Consider the following 12243-nt stretch of genomic DNA (forward strand, 5'->3'; position numbering starts at 1 on the left):
TGATGCTCTTGGCCAACATCGTCAGAACCCAGGGCCTCAAAATAATTTCCTATGCCACACCCAACTCATCCTCGCTCTCAGAAGACCCCTCTACCACCTGATCCAACTTCCACCAATCCATGAAGAGCGTTGCCCAATGGATGAAGTCCAACTGCCTGAAGCTCAGCACGCACAAGACTGAAGTGCTGATCTTCGGAAGCAACACCTCCCTGTGGAACAACATCTGGTGGCCTTCCGAAATCAGGCCCACACTGACAGACCACACCCACAACCTTGGCATCATCCTGGACAGCAAACTCACCATGAAATGGCAGATCAGTGCAGTCGCCTCCGCTTGCTTCCACACCCTTTGCCTACTCCGAAAGATCTTCAGATATCTTCCTGTCGATACCAGGAAAACCGTCTCCCAAGCCCTAGTCACCAGCCGACTTGACCACGGAAATGCGCTCTATGCAGGAATCGACACCTAACTCCTAAAGAGTCTCTGGACAATACAGAACTCAGTGGCCAGACTCATGCTCAGCCTCCCCAAACGAGCCCACATCACCCCCCCACCCCACCTTAGTAACTACCACTGGCTCCCCATCCAGAAAAGATGTCAAATCAAGTTGCTGCTGCACACCTATAAGGCGCTCCATAACCAGCATGCATCAACCACCACCTGACCTCCTACCAACCCTTCAGACCCCTCGCACCACCTTCCTTGCTCACACACCCCCACATCTGTCAAAGCCACAGCGGTGTATGCTACTTCCCCTACCTCACTACCAAGTCCTGGAACGACCTTACCCTCCATCTCCGAACAGAACCCTCTCTCACAGAATTCAGGAAAGGAATCTATACCTGGCTCTTTAACTGATCAGAGCAGGATCCTAGCACCTGGATACCTTCTCAGGGGATTAGATGCGCTCTACAAAAACAGATTGTTAGGATAGGGGCAGACTGCCTCAGTTAATCAATTGTTGTGACCTGTTACTGTGGTTTCAGTGATATCTTCCTAAGTGTGCCATTTGGGTTGACAGCCTGTAAGGGGAGAGAAGTTAGAAGGTTTGTTATTAAGGAGAAGGAATCTTCTAGGTAAGTCTGCCCCTCGGTCTCTCTTCAGAGAACTACTCCATAAGGATGATAAGAGGGAGGTGCAGAATCTTTACACTCCATTTGGCTCATGTTTTGGGTGCTTCCTTTGAACCCAGCATTATCACTATCTGCAGTGTGAGTGATCACCTTTGACAAAGAATGTGTATGCCCAGAAGGAAAATTATTTACAAAAAGGAACCACTGTAAACTGTTTTTGGGATGTTGATAATGGGATCAACATCCCTTTTCTGAAAAACGTGTATAAATGTGGGACGCAAACTGTCCCTTTAGTTCCAGTTCTAAGTTCATCACAGGCCAAGGAAGAGCATGCTCTGCAGAGTGTTCAAACAACTGCGGTATCCAAGGCTGGTATCTTTGATAGCCAGACTCCCAGAGCTGAGGGCATATTAACTGTAGTCTGCAGATTTTGTTGTCGAGTTGTGGTGTGCCCGTGGTCTGGCCTGCTAAGAGACTTCCTTTTAAACAGGCTTGTGTGTTTTTTCTAGTTGACTCATTTTCCTTTTCGTTAGTTGCTGAAAGGTATTTTTTGCTTAGGATGGAGAATTTGCCTAGCAAAAGAAATTTCAGAGTAGAATTATGATTTGTATTTGTTATTTTAATCTCCGGTACTCAGTTACCTGCTGTAGTATATATAAAAACATGGTTCTGTGTCCCCTGTGTTTGCTCAGTTTTAGCTGATGCCATCACATCAATGACACAAACTTATCCTAGATTATGATATTGGTAATAGAATGCTGCATAATAGTACTTGATTCCTCGATTAGGTGCATTGGAGAAGAGATAATCTACTTTGACCGAAGGAGTACTTGTTAGACAAATTTGCCTGAGTCACATGATAGCTCAGGTGTTTTATCTATTAGGACTGAAAGCAGAATCGAGAGGTTGCTTGGGTCATTATTAATATTTATGGTGATTTTACCATTGTATAAATAGCATAAGATATATAAAAAAATGTGATCAATTGTGGAAAAACAGAGGTTTCTCTTGACCAATTAAAATTGCCACAAACTGCTCTAGTATCTTATCTGTCAAAGATAGCCAATTTAAAAGTATCCGTGATTTGAAGCAATGAATATTTTGGATACAGGAAAATGTACTAGAACTAGCCAGAGCAGTAAATTGAAGAAAACATTTGGTGCAAGATAGTAATTACTACTTAGAAATCCTGTTACGCTGTAACCAAGAGGAGGGAATCAGTTTCAAAATGTTTGTTTGTTCTAGCTAATTTACTTTTGTTTACTTCAAGAAAGAACTTAAAAGAAACAGAAACGTCTATGGTGTGAATATAATTAGGATGTGATTTTTGACTGGATATATCCAGAATAAATCTGAAACGTCATTATTGTGATACACCAACAGCAGCTAATAAGCTGAAACAAATATCAGCACATGGATCACTTGACTTTTGATTGGTCACAACAAGGATACATAGTGTTAGAGGTTTGAAGCAAAATAACAATGTGTAGAAAAGCTGTTTTTAATTGGATTGGTTTTTGAAGTTGCAACAAGATATTATTATGGTGTGCCCCATTTTGAAGCACATTTGTTTGTATGAAACAGTAAATTGCTTTAATCCTGAAGAAATGTTTATCTAGAAATGCATAGAACGTTTAGACGTATTTCACTGCATAATGTAATCTACCAATACAATCATTTTGAAGTTCTAAAATTATTGCAGTGAATTTATAAATGTCTTGAATAAAATTGTATTGACAAATATGAGAGAATTAAAACATGAAATTATTTTAAAAATATTGTGCCTATTGCACTAAAGTGGTGCTTTCCTTTTTTGCCAACACTGTACAATGGACTAATAATTATTGATCGGTATGTTGCCATCTACTGCAGTTGTAACCCTGATGTTCTCCACAGCTGGTGGTCCATTGCCCCTATTCTTTTGTCCAGGGTTTTTCTAATTGCTTTGGAGGCTTCTGTGATCATCTCATTAAGGTCTGGGAATTTCTTCTTTTTTAGCCTCCGTTATTTCTGCCAAAGCCCTTTCAGGATTTGTGTAAAGAAATATAATGTTCTGCCCTGGAAATATGATATTGATGTCTTTGGATCCTGTTGATGTAGCATTTGTTTAGTTTGACTGTTTTAAAGAATCATTCTCTTTGTAGTAGAGACATTGATTTATAGCACTTGAATCATATTGTTTAAGATCCTTCCCTGTGGTTCGTTGTAGAATAGCATCTTTGCCTACTTCATAAAAAGTAGAAATACCAAAGACAGAATATTTACAAATGCACTAAATCTACATGGACTTAGTCACAGCAGCATTTAATACTCTCAAAGATCAACTTAATTGCAGCTAAGGCAAAAACACACATTTGCTGTAAAATGGGCAAATTTACAGCTTCACAAAGTTGCTGATTGCAAGCAGTCAAGCATAAAAGATGCTTTCTAAGAAAACTAGTGAAAAACGTTCACTTACTTAAGTTTTAAAACGTAAGCTTGCATTCCATATGAACCAGTGACAACATCATAATGGCTGATCCTGAAGTTATTTTTTTGTGCTTGAATCATTTTTATTGGTATATTTAGACAAAAACCAACAAGTAACTAACATAGGGACCAGGGGATACACTTAGTTGGAAAATAACATGAGAAACTCACATTATCCATGTACATATTGTATATAAATTAACCAGAGAGATATCAAGGTTGACGTAAGGATAGATCTTATATACGTCTAGGTCAAGGTAGAACAACCATTGCTGACATTTGTAATTGTACACGTTCTAGAATGATTACTACATGGAGGAATGTGTATCCGCTAGTCATACTGGGGATGATATCAACTTAGGAGAGAAAGGAAAAGAGAGGAGGAGGCAGGGCGAGGGCGATGGTATATATGAGTAACTAGTTATGACTAGTGTGGTTGACCTTTTGAGGTATGATTGTATAGAAGCAGTAAGATAGGCACTAATTGGGTTTCTCTTCTTTTTCCATAAAGTGGTCTAATGTTGACCGTATATTCGATGTCTTATGAGAGCATGTGGGCGATTTGAGTAGCTTATTAGCTCCTCTTAAATATGTTACCCATGCCCACCATGTATGAGGGGAAACATGTTTGAGGGATTTCCAATCTGCTAATATAACCTTAATTACAATGGCTAGAAGAAGATCTAATAAAGCCATGACACTCTCATCATGATTGAGTCTATTTGAGATACTCCAAGGGCCCAATATAATTAGTGTGAAATTTAGGGTAATTGATGTCTCAAACATGTTGTTGATTTGGTTTTAGATATATGACCAAAAGAAAGATATTTGGGGACATTGGAAGAACATATGTTTGTGGGATCCAGGAGCAGTTCTACAGCTCCAAAATTTGTCGTTGTCTCTGAGACCCATCTTGTGCAGCCTAGCAGGAATCCAGTGGAGGAAGTGTAGGGTAAAAAATTTAGATTGGATCAGCGAAGGGGAAACTTTATTTCGAAGAGCATATTACCCTATATTAATCCAGTGCTTCTCAGAAAATCTGTATCAAGTCAAAACCTCCTAAACGTTTACACCATTTAGACCATTTAGACCTAAGGGGTGACATCTCCTGTGAGGTAGGCGTCTCAAGAGCTTTGTATATCTTGGAGCAGATATGTCCTGAGTAATGCCATAGTTTATAGTCGTTTGTAGCCCAATCTAGTTTAGAGAGTTTAGCTTTAATTTTTAGAAAGCTATAAACATCGATTGGGGGGAGTTTGTGTTAAGCAACCAAAAAAGCGAAGGGCATAGGTTCTCTGATGACATCATATAGGTCATGAAATAGCATGGATGTTTTTTGAGGCCCATGAACGGTGTAGTTAATCTGTAGTGTCCAGTTTTATTCTGGTATTGCGCCACAGAGAAGCCATTAAAGATCTTTGTAATGGGAATTGTGAGTGTTTATCTAATACTTTAATAGCGGTAGCAATGTCAACAAAAATCTCTTGCGAGATAGGGGGTCTGAACTTTTTCGTGCAGAGATATGTGGCGAGGGAGAAGGGTGAACATATAGACTTTTTAATTTTAAGCCATCTTGGGGGACCAGGAAGTTCTGAACAACTCTTGCTGGTAATCAAGAGATTCAAGAGACCTACTGAAGCCGAACAACCTATTTTAAATGAGCTGAAGAAAGGCCCACCTCAATTTAATCATATGAGTACAGCTTATGGCACCCTTCTTGTGGTGTGAACTCACACTTAACCATGCCGAGGCTTCGAGTGATGACATTCTTTTGTTCTCAATCCCAAACTGGATTTGTGAACTGAAAATGGTTTGTTAGAGACACTTAAGAGAGCTGCATCCACCTCTCTGCCGTCTGTCTTAGCTCCTCCCTTGTGGGGCATAGGTGTCACCCATTTTGAGCACCAAGTAGAGCACACATGTTGTGTGCTGTTAGTCCTGCCTATTTCTTCCTCCTTGTGATACTGAATCTGCGGAGCCCTATTTTAGTTATGAAACAGAGTGCTAACCTCTCTTTATGGATACACTGGCCTTTTGCCAAATGGCCAGTTTAGAGGGAGTAGCCAACAGCAGCGCCCAGTGTTTTTTTATTATTTTTATTTTTAGGTCGAGTCTAGGCAGCGTGCAAGCGCTGTCTCTCAACATGTTGTAATCTACATCTGTGGGCTTGCAACACACACACATCTCACCCGTCACTTTCATTCGTTGCTTTGCCTGTTTTTAAAATTCCCTTGATTTTGTAGGTAAATGCTTTACGTTTGTCCCGCCTTGAGGCTGCTTTGTTACTGCCTTGGAGACTGACCTTGTTACATGGATTACTGCACGATTAGCTGCATACCTTAGTGTGCGCACTGCTTTTTTCTTTTGCCTCACCTCTTCGCGCTGCGTGGCCATATATTGTTTCTTCCTTTTCCTTGTTTTAGGCATGCCGCTGTTTCTTTGTGGTGTCTGCGCACAAAGGCTGCAAGCTGGAGGGGGTTCTTTTTAATGTATTTAATATTTCTTTAAAAAAAAAAAGATTAATATATTGCAAACTCAGTCAGAGGCGCACTTTACATAACTATGTGAAGTTTCATATAATGTAACCGTGATCTGAGGAGTGCTTTCCATGAGTACCACTTAACAATTTGAGCAGTTGAAGAAATATACAAACTGGAGCATTTAACACAGGAAAAGAAAACAGAGAAATTCTCAAAGCGTCTCTCCCGGCACAGCGGGAGAGCCAAAACTAAAATATTCACTGCACTCTGGAAACTTGCCCCATAATACTTTGCGAGGCATTCCTTTTTCAGAACATTTGTGCACATAACTCAGCCTTTGGTGGTCCTACAACAATGGGACTACCACCAAACCGTTCAGCACAACACACTCCTTCTATCCAGGCCATTTCTGGGTCCTCATACTAGGTTGGGAGAGGGGTGCAAAAGAGTAACCACTCCCACCATTCGATGTCTTTTTATGCTCTGTCATGTCTGGAACCTTTGTTTTACAGCTGCAAGTAGTTTGTGTTTTAAGGGCCTTGTTTGTAATAGTATTGCAGTAGGTCTGCTAGGCCTGAAAATCGGACTATATCGTTAAATGGCAGTGTTTCTTACAAATGTTATTTTTATAGTGATGCCCGCTACGGGCTGTTCTGAACATTACGGTCAAGATACTACAATATTCGCTGCACTCGAAAGGTTGTACTTCGGATGCCTGTGTTGTACCTGTTTTGTATTAGAAAAGCAACTTGTTCTACCTGGGCTCTATTTCTTCTCTGTGTGGACGAGGGCAGCAATGCTGCTGCCCACATGATGCTCAGAATATTTTTTCACAAAAGAAAAATCATTGCATTTTAAGTCTACTGTGGGTGTGAATAACCATTGTGGTTTTTTTTTCTGTTACAAAGGAGGGATGCTAGAATCTTTTTACTGTTACTGACCGAGGCGTACATTGGTATTTCAATTTATAGTATTTACTTAATGGTAAACTGAAGGCTATGGAGGGTGAACCTTAATGGCAGTAAAGCTTATTTGGAAAAAAAAAACTTAAAGCCAAAGAGCATCAGACTTAAACTAGGAAGAGAACCAGCAACAAGGGGGGCAACCTGCAGTGGATGTGGTAAATCTCCTGTCTAAACCCCAGTGCAAGTTAAGCCTTCTCTTTGCATCTCTTCCTTTTAACACAAGATTCACTGTTTGTCATAAAACGTATCGCTGTATGGTTACTGGTTGGCCAGTGCTTCTTAACTCTTCTATCTTAACCCCCAGTTGTCTAACCCATTGATTTCTTTTGTATCTTCTCTTTAAAGAATCATGGCAAGAGCAGGAGGAAAAAGCATCAACCTGAGGGACAAACTTGATGGCAATGAGTTGGATCTCAGCCTGAGTGACCTGAATGAAGTTCCAGTCAAGGAGCTGGTTAGTAACAGTGACTCACCTTCCTACACTGCCCCCACCTCCCCACTGAAGGCCCCCTTTAACATTTTGTCTACTATTTGCCTTTGAGGGGATGTCTGGGTTTTTCATATGTACAACCAAAATTAAGAGGGCCAGGTGGGGATTGGGACTTTTAAACCTTATCCTGATCCATATACCACAACCTATCCCCTACTTTCTCTAAAATCATCAAGCTCCCATACTGTTGGCACAGTCAACTAGCTTTTTACCCAGAAACATCCCTTGCCTATTCCCTCATGCAGCCCCTCTCCATTCTATTTCACCTGCACATTGTCTATATTCCCAACCCATTCACTGCTTAACCACCATCTCAAACCATCCACTATTTAACCACTGTACCAAACCAACCATTGGATAACTACTTACTAATCCATCCATTGTTTGTCCAGGATGTCAAAATCCATCCACTAGCTAGCCACTTCAGTGGATGAAACAAAGACTTGCTACTATTGCAAACCTCTAAGTGGCTACCCCACTCCTCCCTTTTGCTGCTTATATTACATTCAAACCTATCCACTCCCTAAACACCTCCCTAAACATTCGTCTATTAAGTGACCACTCCAGAACATCCAGTAGAAAGTGACCACCATGCCGTCCACTTGCCTTGCCAACACCTACAAAGCATCCACTGCCTGTTCACCATTCCAAACTATCCACTTCATAACCACAAGGACAAAACATTAACTGCTGGTCCCGATCACAACAACCATCCACTAAGTAGTTGCCTTACCAAACATACACATCCTTCCCAATTTCCAAACCACCGACTGCCCAGGCGTCAATCCTAACCTTCAGTGCCAAACCCCCATCCCCAAACTTCCATTACCTATCCCTCACTCTAAACCGCCCATCATAGCCCTCACTGCTAACCTTCCACTGGATAGCTCTCATTTTTATTTACCCACTGGTGAACCACCACTCTAAACCACTCAATGTCAAGTAACCCCTCCAGACCTCGCACATGCCTTGCCACTGTTCTCAAGCACCCATTGCCTAGCCGCAACCCCAATCCATATAATGGGATCGGGCAGCGGGAGACGAGGGAATATGCGTTAGTTACTTTGTGCCTTTTTTCTTTATGCCAGGCCTTTTCCCCCTCAGGTGTCAGACCTTTTTTTTGGCTACTTGGGGCAGTTCGCGCTTAGGCCCTCATACCTTTTTGTCCACATAAGCGAGCCACGCCAAATTTGGGTCCTTTTTTCCAGTATCTCAGGGATTCTAGAGGTACTCAGAGTTTGTGGTTTCCCCTGGAGGAGACCAAGAAATTAGCCAAAATACAGTGACAATTTTTTTTTTTTTTTTTTGTAAATGGAAAAACGGGCTGCAGAAGAAGGCTGGTGGATTTTTTCCCTGAAATTGGCATCAACAAAGGGTTTGTGGGGCTAAAATCACCATCTTCCCAGCTTTCAGGAACAGGCAGACTTGAGTCAGAAAACTACATTTTTCAACATAATTTTGGCATTTTACTAGGACCCATTTTTACTATATTTTGTACTTTCAGCCTCCTTCCACTTAGTGACAGAAATGGCTGTGAAACCAGTGCTGGATCCCGGACAGCTAAACTTTTCAGAAAAGTAGACAAAATTCTGAATTCAGCAAGGGTCATTTGTGTAGATCCGTCAGGGTTTTCTTACAGAAAGTAACAGCTAAAATAAAAAAATATTGAAATGGAGGTGAAAAATATCAATTTCTCTCAATGTTTAATCTATAACTTTTTCCAGCGATGTCAGATTTTTAAAAGCAATATACCGTTTCGTCTGCTGGACTCTTCTGGTTGCGGGCATTTATAGAGCTTGTAGGTTCATCAAAAACCCTAGGTACCCAGAGCCAATAAGTGAGCTGCACCTTGCATTGGGTTTTCATTGTATACCGGGTATACAGCAGTTCATGTGGTGAAATATAAAGAGTGAAAAATAGGTATCGAGGAAACCTTTGTATTTCCAAAATGGGCACAAGGTGTTGAGAAGCAGTGGTTATTTGCACATCTCTGCATTCTGGGGTCCTCATACTAGCATGTGAATTACAGGGCATTTCTCAAATAGACATCTTTTTTACACACTGTCTTACATTTGGAAGAAAAAAAATTAAAGAATGACAAGGGGCAATAATACCTGTTCTGCTATTCTTTGCTCCCACAAGTCTCCCAATAAAAATGGTACCTCACTTGCATGGGTAGGTGTAATGCCCGCAACAGGAAACGCAACATGGACACATCACACTTTTACATTTAAATCTAACGTGTTTTATGGAAAGTGTCTAGCTGTGGATTTTGGCCTCTAGCTCCGCCGGCACATAGGGAAACCTACCAAATCTGTGCATTTTCTAAAACTAGACACATAGGGGAATTCAGAATTAGGTGACTTGTGGGGCTCTCACCATGGTCTGTTACCCAGAATCCTTTGCAAATCTCAAAATGTGGCAAAAAAACACTTTTTCCTCTCATTTCGGTAATAGAAAGTTCTAGAATCTAAGAGGAGCCACAAATTTCCTTCCACTTAGCATTCCTCCAAGTCTCCCGATAAAAATGGTACCTGACTTGTGTGGGTAGGTCTGGTGCCCGCGACAGGAAACGCCCCAAAACGCAACATGGATACATCATTTTTACATTGACAACTGTTGAGTTTTTTTAAAAGTGCCTAGCTGGGGATTTTGGTCTGTAGCTCAGCCAGCATCTAGGAAACCTACCAAACCTGTGCATTTTTTAAAACTAGACACCTACGGGAACCCAGGATGAGGTGACTTGTGGTGGTCTCACCAGGTTCTGTTACACAGAATCCTTTGCAAACCTCAAAATGTGGCAAAAAAAACACTTTTTCCTCATATTTCGGTGATAGAAAGTTCTGGAATCTAAGAGGAGTCCCAAATGCCCTCCCACCCAGCATTCCCCCATGTCTCCCAATAAAAATTGTACCTCATTTGTGTGGGTAGGGCTAGTGCCTGTGACAGGAAATGCCCCAAAACACAATGTGGACACATCACATTTTCCATAAGAAAACAGACTTGTTTTTTGCAAAGTGCCTAGCTGTGGATTTTGGCCTCTAGCTCATCCGACACCTAGGAAAACCTGGACATTTCTGAAAACTAGACATCTAGAGGAAGCCAGGATAGGGTAACTTGTGGCGCGTTCACCAGGTTCTGTTACCCAGAATCCTTTGCAAACCTCAAACTTTGGCAAAAAAACACTTTTCCTCACAGTTCGGTGCTGCAAAGTTCTGGAATCTGAGGCGAGCCACAAACTTTATTCTACCCAGTGCCCCCCAGGTCTCCTGATAAAAATGATACCTCACTTGTTTGGGTAGGCCTAGACCCCGCGACAGGAAATGCCCCAAAACACTATGTGGACACATCAAACTTATCAAGTACAAAACTACCTGTGTTTGCGGGGAGAGGGCACCTGCGTTTTTGGTCCTGGGCTGAGCAGCCATCTAGGGAAACCTACCAAACCCAGACATTTCTGAAAACTAGACACCCGAGGGAGTCCAGGGAGGTGTGACTTGCGTGGATCCCCCAGTGTTTTCTTACCCAGAATCCTCAGCAAACCTCAAATGTAGCTAAAGAATCACATTTTTCCCACATTTCTGTGTGGGATCACTGCACCAGCACAAATTTCATACCGCCGAACATTCCCCTCAGTCTCCCGGTAAAAATTATACCTCACTTGTATAGGTGGGCCAAGTGCCTGTGAAAGGGAAGAGCCAAAAACATGTAAAAAATGAGGTGGAACCAAAATGGGTCCAAAAGGGTAGTTTGAAAAATAACATTTTTAGGCTTACAAGTGGGGCAGAATTTTTATTGGTATAGATACGGCAATGCTGGGTAGTAGAGATTTTGTGGATTCCTGCAGATTCCGGAATGTTCCATCACAAAAATGTGGGAAAAATGTGTGATTTCAAGCAAAGTTGGAGGTTTGCAGGGCATTGTGAGTAAGAAAATGGTGCGGTGCATGTGAAGCACACCACCCTGGACTCTCCCAGATGTTTAGTTTTCAGATGTGTCTAGGTCTCATAGATTTTTCTAGATGGCAACGTCCTGAAGTCCAAAAGGTACAGCCCTCACGATTCCAAGTGGGAGGATTTTGAGAGTTAAGACAAGCTCTCATGGCCCATATGTAAAAACAAAACCCAAAATAATCAAATGTCCTTGTGCTTGCCATGAGGTAAGATGTTTTATTGTGCGGGAGGAAAGCTGAAAAACTGTTATCCCCTTAAGTTAGGGTGGGGGATAACCATACCCATACTGGTTGGTAGCTGCCACCCCCATTAATTTTTATTTTTTATTTTTAGTTCCCTGGCATCTAGTAGGCTTTCTGTAACCCCCCCTGCCAGGAGTGGATGGGGGGTAATTGCCCCATCTGCCTACCGGTGGGCAAAACAACTTTATCCCCATTTATTTTAGGTGGGGGTACGGCCACACCACCACAGTCTTTTTTGGAGAAAAAACAATCCCTGGTCTCTGGTTGACTTTCTGACCCTCTTGGGGGCAGATGGGCCTTACAAAAATAGGCTGATCTGCCCCACAGGGGGGCAGAAATACCCTAAAATAAAATTGCCCCCCAGAGGAGCGACTCTTGCCTAAGGGGTCGCTCCCCATCTGTAAAAAACAAAAAACAAAAAAAATCCCTGGTGCGTGCTCATTACTGCCCCCTTTGGGGGCTGAAAAGGCCTAATAAAAAAAAATGCCCCCTGGGGAGCGACCCTTGCCCCCTTATCAATGTAAACAAAAAAAACAAAAAACAAAATCCCTGGTGTCCACTGGTTTTCCC

The 12243-nt window shown here is 41.9% G+C and overlaps 1 protein-coding gene across 5 annotated transcripts in view; it reads left to right on the forward strand.

Moving 5' to 3' along the window:
* Positions 1 to 12243, forward strand: part of LRRC59 (leucine rich repeat containing 59) — a 72333-nt gene that overhangs the window by 18812 nt on the left and 41278 nt on the right. For all 5 annotated transcript variants that reach the window (XM_069200076.1, XM_069200074.1, XM_069200077.1 and 2 more), the window contains exon 2: positions 7334 to 7442. In XM_069200076.1, coding sequence (XP_069056177.1) covers positions 7338 to 7442 — 105 coding nt within the window. In that variant the 5' untranslated portion in view covers positions 7334 to 7337. The remainder of the gene's footprint in view (positions 1 to 7333; positions 7443 to 12243) is intronic.

The sequence above is a fragment of the Pleurodeles waltl genome, chromosome 7, assembly GCF_031143425.1.
Source record: "Pleurodeles waltl isolate 20211129_DDA chromosome 7, aPleWal1.hap1.20221129, whole genome shotgun sequence".
NCBI classification, from domain to species: domain Eukaryota; kingdom Metazoa; phylum Chordata; class Amphibia; order Caudata; family Salamandridae; genus Pleurodeles; species Pleurodeles waltl.